This window comes from Lissotriton helveticus, chromosome 3_2 (assembly GCF_964261635.1).
Source record: "Lissotriton helveticus chromosome 3_2, aLisHel1.1, whole genome shotgun sequence".
In the NCBI taxonomy this organism is placed as follows: domain Eukaryota; kingdom Metazoa; phylum Chordata; class Amphibia; order Caudata; family Salamandridae; genus Lissotriton; species Lissotriton helveticus.
Window position 1 is genome coordinate 482,811,705 of NC_136062.1, and position 18,661 is coordinate 482,830,365.

The following is an 18,661-nucleotide window of genomic DNA, read 5'->3' on the forward strand; positions in this document are numbered from 1 at the left end:
TGCTAATTGCATACATTGTGTAAATTGTCTCTTAAATAATACCTGTTGGGAATTGTTTCTTTTTACCCCAATCTAAAGAGGCACACGTCCATATACCCCCATGACAGCCGACATGGGCCCTGCACCCCAATGCAAGGCGGCACCTCCCACAATACCCCATGAGAGCCGACAGACACCCTACACTCCAATGTAGGGTGGCACACCCCCACGATACCTCATGAGAGCCGAAAGGCGCCCTGTGCCCCAATACAAGGTGGCTTACACCCCTTTATATACCCATGAGAGCTGGTAGGCGTCCTGCTTCCCAATGCAAGGAAGCGCACAACCATATACACCCATGACAGCTGACATGGGCCCTGCACCCCAATGCAAGGTGGCGCACCCTACAAGACCCTAGGAGAGCAGACAGGCACCCTACACCCCAATGCAGGGTGGCATACCCCCATTAGAGCCGAAAGACACCCTGTGCCCCAATGTAAGGTGGGTTACACCCCTTTATACCACGTTGAGAGACAACAGGAGTCCTGCACCCCAATGTAAGATGGCTCACACCCCCGTAAGAGCCGACAGGCGCCCTGAACCCCAATGCAAGGTGGCTCACACCCCCGTAAAAGCCGACAGGTGCCATGCACCCCAATGCAAAGTGGGTCACACCCCCGTAAGAGCCGACAGGTGCCCTGCACCCCAATGCAAAGTGGCTCACAGCCCCATGAGAGCCGACAGGTGCCCTGCGCCCCAATGCAAGGTGGCTGACACCCCCATGAGAGCCGACAGGTGCCCTGCGCACCTATTCAAGGAAGCCCACACGTCTATACACTGTGCAAGCTGACTGGCGCCCTAGTCCCCCAAAGTATGGTGGCTTACACCCCTTTATATGCCCATGAGAGCTGGCAGGCATTCTGCTCCCCAATCTAAAGAGACACACGTCCATATACCCCCATGACAGCCGACATGGGCCCTGCACCCGAAAGGAAAGGCGGCACCTCCCACAATACCCCATGAGAGCCGACAGACACCCTACACTCCAATGTAGGGTGGCACACCCCCACGATACCTCATGAGAGCCGAAAGGCGCCCTGTGCCCCAATGCAAGGTGGCTTACACCCCTTTATATACCCATGAGAGCTGGTAGGCGTCCTGCTTACCAGTGCAAGGAGGCGCACGACCATATACACCCATGACAGCTGACATGGGCCCTGCACCCCAAAGCAAGATGGTGCACACCCCCTATACACTAAAAGTTGACAGGTGCCCTGTGCTTCATGCAAGGTAGTGCACACCCCCTATACACTATGAAAGCTGACAGGCCCCATGCAAGGTAGTGCACAGTCCTATATACCTTGAGTTGAGAGTCCCACTGCGTCCCATGCAAGGCGGTGGACATACCCTAAACACGTGTCCCGCACTCCAATGCAAGGAGGCACACACCCGTATACCCCCATGACAGTTGACAGGGGCCCTGCACCCCAATGCAGGGTGGCACACCCCCCACAAGAACCCAGGAGAGAAGACAGGCACCCTACACCCCAATGCAGGGTGGCACACCCCCACAAGAACCCAGGAGAGAAGACAGGCACCCTACACCCCAATGCAGGGTGGCACACCCCCATGAGAGCCGAAAGACGCACTGTGCCTGATGCAAGGTGGGTTACACCCCTTTATACCACGTTGAGAGACGACAGGAGTCCTGCACCCCAATGGAAGATGGCGCACACCCACTATACACCAAGAGATCCGACAGGTGCCCTGCGCCCCAATGCAAGGTGACGCAGACTCCCTATATCTCATGAGAATCAACAGCCCTGCACCCCATGCATGGCGCTGCACATACCCTAAACTCGTGCCCTGCGCCCCACGCAGGTCAGCGCATGTCCCCTGAATGCTGTGCAGTGTGTCCAATGTGATCTGTAATCGATATTTCCATGCGCCCTGTGCCAGTCACTTGTCCTGCACACTAGATCTCAGAGTACCTCTGCACACACACAAGGGTAGCATCCGCACAGGTCCACCCTCCATGGTTTGCAGGAGCACCCTTGTCACGGGGGGAGGGGAGGATGTCTCAGGCGACAGAGCTCTGGCTCAAGCCTCGGATGAGTACACCTGCAGCTGCTGAAGGCCCTTCCAAGGCCTGACCGCATCCTGGGATTTGCCAGCACAATGGGTTTCTCAGAAAATGACATCTGCACATGCATGAGTAGAAGCTGCATGGAGTATGTGCAGCTGTGCATGAAGCCTTGTCTCCTTTGCAAAGGACGCAATGATGAGGATTTCATCGCCATGTGATGTGAGCCTGGAGGTAGGAGACATACGGCCAAGGTGGAACTGATCCTCACAACTGGTGCCAACACAAATGCTGCAGGCTTTTATTATTAGCTCTCGGTATAACACCTAACATGGGCTTCAGGTCAGCCTCTTCCTCGTGACCGGATACCGTGACCCTGGTTTCAGTGTCATGCTCTTGATGAAGAAGTTACTTACCTTCGGTAACGCAGTCTCTGGTGCACACTTGCACTAACCGTAGGTCACTCTCCTTGCGACCATCGCCCAGGCGTCAGGCTGGATCTGGAAAACTCTAAAGCAGAGCTCCTGCGTGCTTCCAGATGGAGTTGCCCGGCTCCAAAGGTGACAAGCAGGGATCCTGCGTGCTTCCAGGTGGAGTCGCGCGGCTCCAAAGGTGACAATCAGGGCTCCTGCATGCATCCAGGTGGAGTCGTGGGGCTCCAAAGGTGACAAGCAGGGCTCCTGCGTGCTTCTAGGTGGAGTCGCCCGGCTCCAAAGGTGACAATCAGGGCTCCTGCATGCATCCAGGTGGAGTGGTGGGGCTCCAATGGTGACAAGCAGGGCTCCTGCGTGCTTCCAGGTGGAGTCGTGCGGCTCCAAAGGTGACAAGAAGGCACCTGCGTGCTTCTAGGTGGAGTCGCCCGCCCCAAAGGTGACAAGAAGGCACCTGCGTGCTTCTAGGTGGAGTCATAGGACTCCAAATGTGGCAAGCAGGGCTCCTGCGTGCTTCCAGGTGGAGTCGTGCGGCTCCAAAGGTGACAAGCAGGGCTCCTGCGTGCTTCCAGGTGGAGTCGTGTAGCTCCAAAGGTGACAAGCAGGGCTCCTGCGTGCATCCAAGTGGAGTCGTGGGGCTCCAAACGTGACAAGCAGGGCTCCTGCGTGCTTCTAGGTGGAGTCGCCCAGCTCCAAAGGTGACAAGCAGGGCTTCTGCGTGCTTCTAGGTGGAGTCGTGGGGCTCCAAAGGTGACAAGCAGGGCTCCTGCATGCTTCCAGGTGGAGTCGCGCGGCTCCAAAGGTGACAAGCAGTGCTCCTGCGTGCTTCCAGGTGGTCGCGCGGCTCCAAAGGTGACAAGCAGGGCTCCTGCGTGCTTCAAGGTGGTCGCGCGGCTCCAAAGGTGACAAGCAGGGCTCCTGCGTGCTTCCAGGTGGAGTCGCCCGCTCCAAAGGTGACAAGCAGGGCTCCTGCGTGCTTCTAGGTGGAGTCGCCCAGCTCCAAAGGTGACAAGCAGGGCTCCTGCGTGCTTCTAGGTGGAGTCGTGGGGCTCCAAAGGTGACAAGCAGGGCTCCTGCATGCATCCAGGTGGAGTCGTGGGGCTCCCAAGGTGACAAGCAGGGCTCCTGCATGCTTCTACGTGGAGTCGCCCGGCTCCAAAGGTGACAAGCAGGGCTCCTGCGTGCTTCTAGGTGGAGTTGTGGGGCTCCAAATGTGACAAGCAGGGCTCCTGTGTGCTTCCAGGTGGAGTCGTGGGGCTCCAAATGTGACAAGCAGGGCTCCTGCGTGCTTCCAGGTGGAGTCGTGGGGCTCCAAATGTGACAAGCAGGGCTCCTGCGTGCTTCCAGGTGGAGTCGCGCGGCTCCAAAGGTGACAAGCAGGGCTCCTGCGTGCTTCCAGGTGGAGTCGTGGGGCTCCAAAGGTGACAAGCAGGGCTCCTGCGTGCATCCAGGTGGAGTCGTGGGGCTCCAAAGGTGACAAGCAGGGGTCCTGCGTGCTTCTAGGTGGAGTCGCCCGGCTCCAAAGGTGACAAGCAGGGCTCCTGCGTGCTTCTAGGTGGAGTCGTGGAGCTCCAAAGGTGACAAACAGGCCTCCTACATGCTTCCAGGTAGAGTCGTGCGGCTCTGAACTATCTTTTGTACCACTTTGGCCGCCATAAGTGTGGCAGGGTATGCTCAGACGTGAGTCCCTTGCTCACATTGCCACTGGATACAAGCAAGCCGGGCTGAAGACGGCTGTAATGCCAGAAACCGGTCCTCGGAAGCTTGTTTCCGGTCCAGGGAAGGCATGGCTTGGCAGTTCGGGCTGGACTGTTCCCATGAGGCACAGGGTCAGACTGATTTGCATATAGCCATGTCTGAACTGGGGTGGCAGTGTGGGCTAAAGAACGGTGATGGATCAAACCCAGATCTTTTGACTGCGTGTGAATGTTTGATTGGTTCAGATGCTCCGTCCATCACCACCCCCTTTTGTACCACTCCGGGACAGAGCGGCACAAATGTCCATCCTGAAAGCCCCGAGTCCCACCTGACAGATACACACACAGGCGAGGCACTCCCCAAGCTGGCACAGTAGCAGCAGCCTTGGTTTACGTGGACTGAGTCTTTAGGCCTTCAGGTGGCTGCATCTTAGCAGCAAGTAGCAGATTTCAATGCAAAGGACTATTCACCGAGATATGGTTCTTTTCTGCGATGCCTTGCATTTCAAAGCTTCAGAGTAGCCGATAAAAAGCTGATCATCCACCCATCTTCGTGCAGCATTCAAGAAGGGAGGCGGAGGTCGCTCCCCAATTTAGAGGCGATGTACGGTAAGGCCCAGTCTTTTGACTTCTTGCTGTGGATGCAGGCGATGGGAAGAAGCGAGGTACATTTCCATGGATGAGTGAAAGTACGGCCGGCCGGCCGTGAATAATTAGGGGAGGAGAAGAGCGCACGCTGGGGGAATCTTTGGGAGGGAGGCTGAAATACACTGATGTACCCGAGGGCGGGGGGCGCATTCCTTTGCAGTGTGAAGCAGGGGGCGGGGGCATTGTTTAGACCAGAAATAAAGTTGCAAACCATTAGGTTTAAAATCAGTTAGCCCATGTACATACCGGCAGACTCCTGCTAAAATTAAGCCCCTTGCATGGGCATGCGTTAAGTCCCTGGATTGAAGTAAGGGTAAAACGCAGGCCACAGGTGAGGACCGCTGACACTAAAAATAACAGTGGTGAAGCACAGGCAACGCGGTGGTGGAGAGGATTTCACGCGCAATGGAAGAAGCGAGCTATATTCCCATTAACCATTGCGCTGCCGAGAGTGGAAACTGGGGTGCAACATTGGACAGTAGAGGCACTGTATAAATACTATTTTTTACCTGCAGTGACCTATGCATTGTTTAGAACAGAAATAAAGTTGTAAGCCATCATGTTTTAAATAAGTTTGCCCATCTGAGAACTGGCAGACTGCTGCTGAAATCAAAGTTACTGAAAGACGTGGTGGTTTGGGCGCAGCTTTTGTCATGTCAAGTAAAATATTGCAGGAAGTAGGCATTTCAGGTTTTAATTTCATTTGGCCACGTGAAATCAAAGTTACTGAAAGACGTGGTGGTTTGGGCGCAGCTTTTGTCATGTCAAGTAAAATATTGCAGGAAGTAGGCATTTCAGGTTTTAATTTCGTTTGGCCACGTGAAATCAAAGTTACTGAAAGACGTGGTAGTTTGGGCGCAGCTTTTGTTATGGCAAGTAAAATATTGCAGGAAGTAGGCATTTCAGGTTTTAAGTTCGTTTGGCCACGTGCGTACTGGCAAAGCTTGTGTTGTGCATTATTGTTACTGAAAGACGTGGTGGTTTGTACGCAGCTGTTGTTATGGCAAGTAAAGCATTGCAGGTAGCAGGCAATGTCATCTTTTAATTCAGTTTGCCTATGTGTGTACTGGCAGACTCCTGCTGAAATTAAGCCTGACACTAAAAATAACAAAGATATAACATAGGCAACGCCGTGGTAGAGAGGAGTTCACGCACAAGGGAAGAAGCGAGGTACATTTCCATGGATGAGTGAAAGTACGGCCGGCCGGCCGTGAATAATTAGGGGAGGAGAAGAGCGCACGCTGGGGGAATCTTTGGGAGGGAGGCTGAAATACACTGATGTACCCGGGGGCGGGGGGCACATTCCTTTGCAGTGTGAAGCAGGGGGTGGGGGCATTGTTTAGACCAGAAATAAAGTTGCAAACCATTAGGTTTAAAATCAGTTTGCCCATGTACATACCGACAGACTCCTGCTAAAATTAAGTCCCTTGCATGGGCATGCGTTAAGTCCCTGGATTGAAGTAAGGGTTAAACGCAGGCCACAGGTGAGGACTGCTGACACTAAAAACAAGTTAAATAAGGAGACAGGCCGTAAAACTGAAAGCACGGCCGGCCGGCCGTGAAAGCCTTTGATCCGGCATGAAACTGAAAGCACGGCCGGCTGGCCGTGAAAGCCTTTGATCCGGCAGGGGGTGGAGCGGCACCAAGCTGGGCAACAGATGGCTGGCGATTTGATGCTGTGCACGCGCATTTTAGGTCAATGTGCTTGCGCATTTACCTAAAAGCGCACGGGCACAGCATCAAATCGCCAGTCTAGGTAAGGTCTGTTTAAGCCCCTATAGTCTCGCTCCGCTCAATGCGCATGCGCATTGAGAGGCGAGACCTAAAAAGCCTGTGTTGCGGATAACGCCATTCGGCATCGAATAATGGTGATAAATTTCGTCATGGTCAGTTCCTCGGGAATAAGAAATTTAGTTTTATCCAATACAGGTAAGTATTTTTCCCTTTGATACCTTTCTACGACCACCGGCACTTTGGACGGAAACTTTCTGTTTATATCCACCACTTCACCTTTCCGAGTTGCTAAACTCTTCCTCTGTTTAAACGGGATTGGGTTTTCGCTTCTCTGCAGACGTTCCATTCCCTTCCCCGACAGGTTTGCACTGGTGTACGCTGACCACGGCCCTAAACCACACCCTCCAGGCCTTATTGACAGTTAATTGTGTCTATACACAGCCGCGAATTAACATTGACTTTCTATGGGAAACGTCAGAGTTACAAAATTACTGTTTAAGGGCACTTCCAGATGGACTACGACAAAAACCCCTTAGACTAGGACACTTCGAGAGTCAAGACCCATGGGAGCACCGGAGTACTCGTGTTACCTCACCCAGGGAAGCCGGGTGCATAGGTGCCTTTTGGTGTCGGGTTTCGCGATGTTTTCTATGGAGATCTGCAAAGAAGTGCTGCAGGCGACTAGAGGAAAAGTGTCCTGGTGGATCGAAGATGTAGATCTGAAGAACTTGAAAGCAGAAGGGACAGAGTCTGGGTCACTGGCCAGTGACCAGGAAGGTACCAGACGATGTCGCGATGATCTCAGGTGAAGAGGTGAAGCTGGTCTCTGCAGCCACGAGGTGTCGACGACGACCAGGAGCTGGATTCGAGGTGTCCCACAAAGGATCTAGTTGACTGCGGTGTCGGTATCCGGATTGGACCCAACAAGCCTTGGCAAACGCAATCCACGCAGGAGATGCAGATTGGCTTCTGTGCAGACCAGCAATGTCTGTGGCGCTTCTCCTTTGTAGGGAAGCTGGAGCAATCCTGGAGCAACCAGAAAAGCAGTTTAAGTTTAAAGGAAAGTCTTCAGGGGGCTCACTAGCCAACGGACTAGGAACCAGGAAGACGCGTTGAGCTGAAATGCAAGAGCAGGCCACACGCGGCACTCGTGGAGTGCGGAGTTTCGGTGCCAATGGTGCTCGGGTCTGGGGGTTCTCGTACCCCAATGCACAACTGTGAGTTACCTCAGGAGTCGATGCAGTTAGCAAAATGCAGGATGTCCAGGAGTTCCGGTCCCACGTCTCTCGTGTCCGCTACGGGCCTCAGCTCAGCTGGAGTCGTCGAGCAGGGTCAGAGATGTCTGGAAGTCCGTGTCCTGTGTCGCAGAGTCTTCGAGTTCTGACGGGAGCCTCGACAATGCAGCCCGGCAAGTTACTAGTGGTGCCTGTTTGCACAGGGTAGTCACTCCTTGACCACAAGGGAGATGTCTTCTGTCTTCCAGTCGAAATGGAACATCAAAGGTCCAGGATGTGTGTTTCAAAGTTTCGTCCAGGGTAATCTAAAGTCCTGGGGACACTGCTCCTACACTTATACTAAGAAAAGGGGCTGGATTACCTGGGAGGTCCCTCCTATGGGTGGACCTAAAAAGGGGGTGGTTACACCCCTTTCCCTTTGTCCAGTTTTGCTCCAGAGCACCTTGTGTGGCCCAGGCAGTGTCTGGAAAATGCATTCTGAATGCAGCCCTCCCTGCCCCAATATACTACAGCCTGTCTGGGGAGGTGCTGGCACCTCCCTTGACAGGAAACCTATTGTCCAGGCCTCCTCTGCCGGAGTTTCGTCCAGCAGCAGGAGGTCAGACTTGTGTCTTTGGCAGCAGCATCCATTTTGTGATGCTGAGGCTCTTTTTAACTTTAACCCGGTTTACCAGTAACTATATGTCTTCTCCCTCTAGAAGGGTGGAATGCTACCCCCGCCGCCAGCACTGGCGGGGGGAGGGGGGGGGGTAGTATTCCAAAGTGTTTGACACCTTACACAACATGTTTTGATAAAGCCAAACCAAAGTTAGCATTAACCACGAGGATTATAATGCACTTAAGAGTATATGGTATGGCTATATCATAGAACAGCTATAAGGAGATGGTTCCGAAAGCTGCAGAGGGGCTCAGCTCATGCTAGGGCACCCTCTCATATAAAACCAAGCACCCTGCCTCCAGGATTGATAAGGCCTGCCATAGGAGTGACTAATAGGTTACTATGTGTCTATATATAAGGTAGATATAGGTATACTATATCTAAGTAGGGGGTGATTACACCACCTTACCCAGGCTGTGTGAACAGACCTGTGGTGTCAGTTTGGAGGGCCAGCCAGGGGTGGCATAATACATGCTGCAGCCCCTGCTAGGCCTTGGATGCACCTATGCCCTGGGTACCTATGGTACACTATACAGGGACTCACAAAGGTGACCCAATACCCAATCTGGTATGTACCTAAAGTACATGGTATCAATTTAGAGAGAGAACAGCTGGGCTGTGGTCTGATTAGCAGGGCCACAGCCAGTCTAAAGTCGAAAAACCAGAGTATCAGAGCAAAAAAGTGGGGGTGACAATAGGAAGCAGACCCTACTCTCCTACAATTACCATGAGTGAGACTTAGGTAGTGGGACTCGCACACAGTAAAGGATCAAGAAATCACGTAGTCAAAAGCAAAAAATCCTGATGGACTAAATGGGCAGAGTCCTTTAGCAACAGTCGCTTTTCCCTTTTTTTGACCCTAAGAAACCTACACAGAGTTAAACATCTATGTGGGCATCTTTTGTGCGGTCGATGTAAAAGTTCTGGGCCAATTAGGGTCAAGATGATGGAGAGCCTCACCTACTCCTCCATCAATGGCTGAGGCAATGCAACTAACCGTTCACAAAATAACCAACTGGCCAACATGCACGGGATTCACAAGGTTGTTAGGAAGGCTGCCCTGCCCCTCATTTCCAATCTGTTCAGATAGGTGGTGGTGCAGGACAGGTGGATCAAGAGCACCTGCATTTCACTCATGCCACGCGCGACATAATGGCGAGAAGGAGGATGGTCTTTGGCGTCATGAGCCTTAAAGAACAGCTGTGTCCTGCACGAGGGCCTTAGGAGTGTACTATTCTGATTGTTTTTGACACCAGAAGAAAGTTTGGAAACCTTGAAAAATGTTTCCTCCAGAGCTTCTGGGGGATGTGCAAGAAAAAGCATCCAACAGGCAGTTCCACAACATCAGACTGAATTTCAGCTTTGTCTTGATCAAGGTTCCCAGCACCTCTGGGAAAAACATGGCACAGTCCCATTCTTCCAAGGGAGTTATAAATATTTTCAACGCAAAATCCAGAAAAGGTCCAGCGTGACCAACCTGCTTTAGGTATCCAGTCTTCAGTTCGATGGCAGAGGTCCGCCCAGGAAGGATTTCTCTTCGCAAATAGTTACAAATTTTATAGGGTCCAATCCACTTGTATACAACCAGGTCTCCATTGCAATCAGTCTGAAATGGCACCTAGGTTCCTCTCTACTACCTCCTTTGACTGTCATTAGAACGTTGTGCTTTTTGGCACTATTTTCATTTTGTAAAAATTCATAGGTTACTTTTAGTGCATTTTTTATCATTTTGGTTTTAGTTTACCCATAATTTAGTATTTGTTCTCTGTATTTTAAAATTAGCTGAGGAATTTCATTGTGTTTTATGTGGCTTCTTCTACTTTGTATGCACTGATCACTTTACACATTACCTTTGGTTTAAGCAGACTGCTTTGTGTCACATTACCAGGAACTGATCACAGGTTTATTTAATATAATTTGAGTCAAATCTAGCAGGTGGAGGTCTTCTCTTTTGAGGTGGAAACTTGCCCACCCCAATCAATAATCCCCTTTTCTAAAGGGCTTCGTTTAAGAGCATGAAGCTCGACACTGCACCAATCGAGAAAGGACCTCAAAACCGGGCTCTTCAAATGACCCCAACGGATGATTAGAATATTTCCAGCAAAACACACAAAAAAAATCCAAATGCTGTATATAGTAGTTGCCAAGGAGTCTTACGAATTTCATTAGAATCCAATTTTATTCAACAAATGTCAGTTTTAAAGAAACCGCCCATACAGCCCAGCCAACGCGTTTCGTCCCTGTAGGACTTCAGGTTGCTCAATATTTCAGTGAACAGTCAAAGAAAGAGTGAGAAAATAATCAGAGAAATGGCACAAAGTGTGAGAGGAACAGCACCGAAAAGTCACAGAAAGAGTGAGAGGAAAGGCACAAAGAGCGAGAGACAAGGCACAAAGAGCGAGAGAGAGGGCAGAAATAGCGAGTCAGAAGGCAGAAAGAGCGAGAGAGAAGGCACAAAGAGCAAGAGAGAAGGAACAAAGAGCGAGAGAGAGGGCACAAAGAGCGAGAGAGAAGGCACAAAGAGCGAGAGAGAAGGCACAAAGAGCGAGAGAGAAGGCACAAAGAGCGAGAGAGAAGGCACAAAGAGCGAGAGAGAAGGCACAAAGAGCGAGAGAGAAGGCACAAAGAGCAAGAGAGAAGGAACAAAGAGCGAGAGAGAGGGCACAAAGAGCGAGAGAGAAGGCACAAAGAGCGAGAGAGAGGGCACAAAGAGCGAGTCAGAAGGCAGAAAGAGCGAGAGAGAAGGCACAAAGAGCGAGAGAGAAGGAACAAAGCGAGAGAGAAGGCACAAAGAGCGAGAGAGAAGGCACAGAGCTAGAGAGAAGGCATAAAGAGTGAGAGAGAAGGCATAAAGAGTGAGAGAGAAGGCACAAAGAGCGAGTCAGAATGCACAAAGTGCGAGAGAGAAGGCACAAAGTGCGGGAGAGAAGGCACAAAGAGCGAGAGAGAAGGCACAAAGAGCGAGAGAGAAGGCACAAAGAGCAAGAGAGAAGGAACAAAGAGCGCGAGACGGCACAAAGAGCGAGAGACGGCACAAAGAGCGAGAGACAAGGCACAAAGAGCGAGAGAGAGGGCAGAAATAGCGAGTCAGAAGGCAGAAATAGCGAGTCAGAAGGCAGAAAGAGCGAGAGAGAAGGCACAAAGAGCAAGAGAGAAGGAACAAAGAGCGAGAGAGAGGGCACAAAGAGCGAGAGAGAAGGCACAAAGAGCGAGAGAGAAGGCACAAAGAGCGAGAGAGAAGGCACAAAGAGCGAGAGAGAAGGCACAAAGAGCGAGAGAGAAGGAACAAAGAGCGAGAGAGAGGGCACAAAGAGCGAGAGAGAGGGCACAAAGAGCGAGAGAGAGGGCACAAAGAGCGAGTCAGAAGGCAGAAAGAGCGAGAGAGAAGGCACAAAGAGCGAGAGAGAAGGAACAAAGCGAGAGAATGCACAAAGTGCGAGAGAGAAGGCACAGAGCTAGAGAGAAGGCATAAAGAGTGAGAGAGAAGGCATAAAGAGTGAGAGAGAAGGCACAAAGAGCGAGTCAGAATGCACAAAGTGCGAGAGAGAAGGCACAAAGTGCGGGAGAGAAGGCACAAAGAGCGAGAGACGGCACAAAGAGCGAGAGACGGCACAAAGAGCGAGAGAGAGGGCACAAAGAGCGAGAGACGGCACAAAGAGCGAGAGACGGCACAAAGAGCGAGAGACGGCACAAAGAGCGAGAGAGAGGGCACAAAGAGCGAGAGAGAGGGAACAAAGGGCGAGAGAGAGGGAACAAAGGGCGAGAGAGAGGGAACAAAGGGTGAGAGAGAGGGCACAAAGAGCGAGAGAGAAGGAACAAAGAGCGAGAGAGAAGGCACAAAGGGCGAGAGAGAAGGCACAAAGAGCGAGAGAGAAGGCACAAAAAGTCACAGTAAAAGTTAGAGAAAAAGCAGAAAGAGTGCGAGAAGTGGCACAAAAGTCACATAGAAAGAGAGACCAAGATATGAGAGAGAGGAAGCAAGAGGGAACACGTAAGGTAGGTGCCTTGAGGTGCCGGAGTTGGGTCTGCAAGGGCCTTAACCAGTAAGAATACTGGTTCAGGTAAGCATGTATGGCTGGTCTGCACTGGGACCGCCATTAATTAGGTCCTGGCAAGAGGGCTTTGGGCAGGGTGAAGGAGGAGCGCGGCAGCTGTGAAGGAGAGAGTAAGTAAGGAGCGGGTGGAAGGGGTAGGTGGGACGCAGAGAAGCTGGAGAGATGGCAAAGGTCAGAAAAGGAGAGCTATAAATGGTACGGAGGCAAAAAGAGTTAGAGAAACAGCACAGAAAAGTCCCAGAAAGAGTGAGAATAAAAGTGAGAGAAACGAGCCTGGAAGCCTGAGGCAGGGCTGCACAGCCCGCAGCGGGCACCGGGCGTTTCTCTGGTGGGCCGCCAGGGTGGGGGTCGATGGGCCAATTGCATCCTGAGAACCCTTAACTTTTCTAGCCCAAACAGCTGAACATCGGCCCTTCTTCCTGGCATACCTGCTATGTCACGGTTTGCTTGCAAGGAGCCAATGGATGAATCGTAGCATGCTTTGGCACCTCCCTTTACGCATGCGCACTTTCTCTGAATAAGCCCTGGTTTTAAGATTACAAGGCTATTCCCAGGAGCACAGCTGGCATGTGTGCTCTGTCATAATCCTAGCCAGCAGGGCTCAGGCACAAGGTCCCCTGCACCTCACTCACACTCACCCCCAGGGTCCTTTTAAGCAGGAAGCGCCCCATACTCACTCGGGCCGGCAGATCACCAGGTCTCCCTTGTTGGTGCCGTAGGCCAAGCCCAGTCCTGGCTCTGGAAGCCAACGGGCAGAGTTGATGCTGACGTGTCTCCTCTGGTCAGTGGGCATCGGATAGAGGACGTTGAAGACTCTCTGCCATGGGAGAAAGAGAAGAAATACCACTGAGTGATTCACGACTAACAGAGCGTGCCTTAAGTAGCCAACCCCCCACTCCACACAGCTCTAGTGTGTGAAGGGTCTTCTGCCCTCTGGAGAGAGAGACCCAGGGGTGACAGCCATCGGCACTGCTTGAAAGCCTAGATTGGTCATTTATCAAACTGCAGATATGCCTGGATTCAACCAAGCTTAAAAGTGTCAAACATACATAAAACAATAACAGATAAAAACATGTATATAAGAGAGACAGTGCATAACTAATACTGACAAGTAAGCTCATTCCAGCAATAAAGATCACATGTTCCTCACGCGTGACCAAAGGAAGGTCAAACATCAAATAAACAAGGAGCACAACGAAGACTTCTGGCTGAGTTGAAGAAGGAACTTACCTTCAGTAAACCTCACCATAGACCACCAGTACCAAAGCAAAGTCACCTCCATGGAGCAGAGTCTGCTGAATGGACTCAGACCAGGAAGTGCTGCAGGACTGAGCAGGCCCAAACAAGGACCTTTCCTGCAGGGTGAGGATCACCATAGTAATGCCTAGTTAACGTATGGATGGATGCACATATCCAGATGCGCAGCGCCTCTAGTTCATGCCACAGAAGCAGTTTTTCCTCTGGTGCAAGGAGTCCAGGGCCCCAGGAGGCTCCTCTTTGGCTAAAGTGGAACAGGTTTATGTGGAGATCATTCCATTGCAACAACGCCCCCTTCTGGACTGCCTTTGCATTCACATTGGTGAACCCAAGAAACTGCTTACGTCTACAGTACACCTTAGTTCTAACAATACAAAACTAAGGGCAGACCATGGGTCCAACAGGAGTAGTCTCTCCTCTATAGATGGATACAGTGGAGAAATAAAGGAAGGGAGCATGGAACGTGGAAAAGCAGCACAGGGCCAGCTGGGCAAGGAGAAAAGTAGAATATATGGAGTCTGGATTGAGAAGTCCTGCATCTCACCAACAAGACAAGCAGAGTCGAGGGGAGCCACAGACTCTCCTAAAGTCTTGCTTCTGAACCGGTGGTCGCGTGGGATGCAGCGGGGTCGAGGAGGGCCACAGACTCTCCTAAAGTCTTGCTTCTGAACCAGGGGTCGCATGGGATGCAGCAGGGTCGAGGGGAGCCACAGACTCTCCTACAGTCTAGCTTCTGAACCAGTGGTCGCGTGGGATGCAGCGGGGTCGAGGGGAGCCACAGACTCTCCCAAAGTCTAGCTTCTGAACCAGGGGTCGCATGGGATGCAGCGGGGTCGAGGGGAGCCACAGACTCTCCCAAAGTCTAGCTTCTGAACCAGTGGTCGCGTGGGATGCAGCGGGGTCGAGGAGGGCCACAGACTCTCCTAAAGTTTAGCTTCTGAACCAGGGGTCGCATGGGGTGCAGCGGGGTCGAGGGGAGCCACAGACTCTCCTAAAGTCTTGCTTCTGAACCAGGGGTCGCATGGGATGCAGCGGGGTCGAGGAGGGCCACAGACTCTCCTAAAGTCTTGCTTCTGAACCAGGGGTCGCATGGGATGCAGCAGGGTCGAGGGGAGCCACAGACTCTCCTAAAGTCTAGCTTCACAGCCAGTGGTCGCATGGGATGCAGCGGGGTCGAAGGGAGCCACAGACTCTCCCAAAGTCTAGCTTCTGAACCAGGGGTCGCATGGGATGCAGCGGGGTCGAGGAGGGCCACAGACTCTCCTACAGTCTAGCTTCTGAACCAGTGGTCGCGTGGGATGCAGCGGGGTCGAGGGGAGCCACAGACTCTCCCAAAGTCTAGCTTCTGAACCAGGGGTCGCATGGGATGCAGCGGGGTCGAGGGGAGCCACAGACTCTCCCAAAGTCTAGCTTCTGAACCAGTGGTCGCGTGGGATGCAGCGGGGTCGAGGAGGGCCACAGACTCTCCTAAAGTCTTGCTTCTGAACCAGGGGTCGCATGGGATGCAGCGGGGTCGAGGGGAGCCACAGACTCTCCTAAAGTCTAGCTTCTGAACCGGTGGTCGCGTGGGATACAGCGGGGTCGAAGGGAGCCACAGACTCTCCTAAAGTCTAGTTTCTGAACCAGGGGTCGCATAGGATGCAGCGGGGTCGAGGAGAGCCACAGACTCTCCTAAAGTCTAGCTTCACAGCCAGTGGTCGCATGGGATGCAGCGGGGTCGAAGGGAGCCACAGACTCTCCTAAAGTTTAGCTTCTGAACCAGTGGTCGCATGGGATGCAGCTGGGTTAAAGGGAGCCACAGACTCTCCTAAAGTCTAGCTTCTGAACCAGGGGTCGCATGGGACGCAGCGGGGTCGAGGGGAGCCACAGACTCTCCTAAAGTCTAGCTTCTGAACCAGGGGTCGCATGGGATGCAGCGGGGTCGAGGGGAGCCACAGACTCTCCCAAAGTCTAGCTTCTGAACCAGTGGTCGCATGGGATGCAGCGGAGTCGAGGGGAGCCACAGACTCTCCTAAAGTCTAGCTTCTGAACCACAGGTCGCATGGGATGCAGCGGGGTCGAGGGGAGCCACAGACTCTCCTACAGTCTAGCTTCTGAACCGGTGGTCGCGTGGGATACAGCGGGGTCGAAGGGAGCCACAGACTCTCCTACAGTCTAGCTTCTGAACCGGTGGTCGCGTGGGATACAGCCGGGGTCGAAGGGAGCCACAGACTCTCCTAAAGTCTAGTTTCTGAACCAGGGGTCGCATGGGATGCAGCGGGGTCGAGGGGAGCCACAGACTCTCCCAAAGTCTAGCTTCTGAACCAGTGGTCGCATGGGATGCAGCGGGGTCGAGGGGAGCCACAGACTCTCCTAAAGTCTAGCTTCTGAACCACAGGTCGCATGGGATGCAGCGGGGTCGAGGAGGGCCACAGACTCTCCTACAGTCTAGCTTCTGAACCGGTGGTCGCGTGGGATACAGCGGGGTCGAAGGGAGCCACAGACTCTCCTAAAGTCTAGTTTCTGACCCAGGGGTCGCATGGGATGCAGCGGGGTCGAGGAGAGCCACAGACTCTCCTAAAGTCTAGCTTCACAGCCAGTGGTCGCATGGGATGCAGCGGGGTCGAAGGGAGCCACAGACTCTCCTAAAGTTTAGCTTCTGAACCAGTGGTCGCATGGGATGCAGCTGGGTTAAAGGGAGCCACAGACTCTCCCAAAGTCTAGCTTCTGAACCAGGGGTCGCATGGGACGCAGCGGGGTCGAGGGGAGCCACAGACTCTCCTAAAGTCTAGCTTCTGAACCAGGGGTCGCATGGGATGCAGCGGGGTCGAGGGGAGCCACAGACTCTCCCAAAGTCTAGCTTCTGAACCAGTGGTCGCATGGGATGCAGCGGGGTCGAGGAGAGCCACAGACTCTCCTAAAGTCTTGCTTCTGAACCAGGGGTCGCATGGGATGCAGCGGGTTCGAAGAGAGCCACAGACTCTCCTACAGTCTAGCTTCTGAACCAGGGGTTGCATGGGATGCAGCGGGGTCGAAGGGAGCCACAGACTCTCCTAAAGTCTAGCTTCTGAACCGGTGGTCGCGTGGGATACAGCGGGGTCGAAGGGAGCCACAGACTCTCCTAAAGTCTAGTTTCTGAACCAGGGGTCGCATGGGATGCAGCGGGGTCGAGGAGAGCCACAGACTCTCCTAAAGTCTAGCTTCACAGCCAGTGGTCGCATGGGATGCAGCGGGGTCGAAGGGAGCCACAGACTCTACTAAAGTCTAGCATCTGAGCCAGTGGTCGCATGGGATGCAGCTGGGTTAAAGGGAGCCACAGACTCTCCCAAAGTCTAGCTTCTGAACCAGGGGTCGCATGGGACGCAGCGGGGTCGAGGGGAGCCACAGACTCTCCTAAAGTCTAGCTTCACAGCCAGTGGTCGCATGGGATGCAGCGGGGTCGAGGGGAGCCACAGACTCTCCTAAAGTCTAGCTTCTGAACCACAGGTCGCATGGGATGCAGCGGGGTCGAGGAGGGCCACAGACTCTCCTAAAGTCTAGCTTCTGAACCAGTGGTCGCATGGGATGCAGCTGGGTTAAAGGGAGCCACAGACTCTCCCAAAGTCTAGCTTCTGAACCAGGGGTCGCATGGGACGCAGCGGGGTCGAGGGGAGCCACAGACTCTCCTAAAGTCTAGCTTCTGAACCACAGGTCGCATGGGATGCAGCGGGGTCGAGGAGGGCCACAGACTCTCCTAAAGTCTAGCTTCTAAACCAGGGGTCGCTTGGGATGCAGCGGGGTCGAGGGGAGCCACAGACTCTCCTAAAGTCTTGCTTCTGACCCAGTGGTCGCATGGGATGCAGCGGGGTCGAGGGGAGCCACAGACTCTCCCAAAGTCTAGCTTCTGAACCAGTGGTCGCATGGGATGCAGCGGGGTCGAGGGGAGCCACAGACTCTCCCAAAGTCTAGCTTCTGAACCAGTGGTCGCATGGGATGCAGCAGGGTCGAGGAGGGCCACAGACTCTCCCAAAGTCTAGCTTCTGAACCAGTGGTCGCATGGGATGCAGCGGGGTCGAGGGGAGCGGCAGACTCTCCTAAAGTCTAGCTTCTGAACCAGGGGTCGCGTGGGATGCAGCAGGGTCGAGGGGAGCCACAGACTCTCCTACAGTCTAGCTTCTGAACCAGGGCAGGGGTCGTGTGGGATGCAGCGGAGTCTAGGGGAGCCACAGACTCTCCTAAAGTCTAGTTTCTGAACCAGGGGTCGCATGGGATGCAGCGGGATCGAGGAGAGCCACAGACTCTCCTAAAGTCTAGCTTCACAGCCAGTGGTCGCATGGGATGCAGCGGGGTCGAGGGGAGCCACAGACTCTCCCAAAGTCTAGCTTCTGAACCAGTGGTCGCATGGGATGCAGCGGGGTCGAGGGGAGCCACAGACTCTCCTAAAGTCTAGCTTCTGAACCAGTGGTCGCATGGGATGCAGCGGAGTCGAGGGGAGCCACAGACTCTCCTAAAGTCTAGCTTCACAGCCAGTGGTCGCATGGGATGCAGCGGGGTCGAGGAGGGCCACAGACTCTCCTAAAGTCTAGCTTCTGAACCAGGGGTCGCATGGGATGCAGCGGGGTCGAGGGGAGCCACAGACTCTCCTAAAGTCTAGCTTCTGAACCAGGGGTCGCATGGGATGCAGCGGGGTCGAGGGGAGCCACAGACTCTCCTACAGTCTAGCTTCTGAACCAGGGGTCGCATGGGATGCAGCGGGGTCGAGGGGAGCTAGTCTACTCTCCTAAAGTCTAGCTTCTGAACCAGTGGTCGCATGGGATGCAGCGGGGTCGAGGGGGGCCACAGACTCTCCTACAGTTTAGCTTCTGAACCAGGGCAGGGGTCGTGTGGGATGCAGCGGGGTCGAGGGGAGCCACAGACTCTCCTAAA

General features: G+C 53.4%; 1 protein-coding gene across 3 annotated transcripts in view; it reads right to left on the reverse strand.

The window, feature by feature from the left end:
- AMBRA1 (autophagy and beclin 1 regulator 1) overlaps nucleotides 1-18,661 on the reverse strand; it is a 581,139-nt gene that overhangs the window by 62,770 nt on the left and 499,708 nt on the right. For all 3 annotated transcript variants that reach the window (XM_078684411.1, XM_078684412.1, XM_078684409.1), the window contains one exon: nucleotides 13,198-13,337. In XM_078684411.1, coding sequence (XP_078540537.1) covers nucleotides 13,198-13,337 — 140 coding nt within the window. The remainder of the gene's footprint in view (nucleotides 1-13,197; nucleotides 13,338-18,661) is intronic.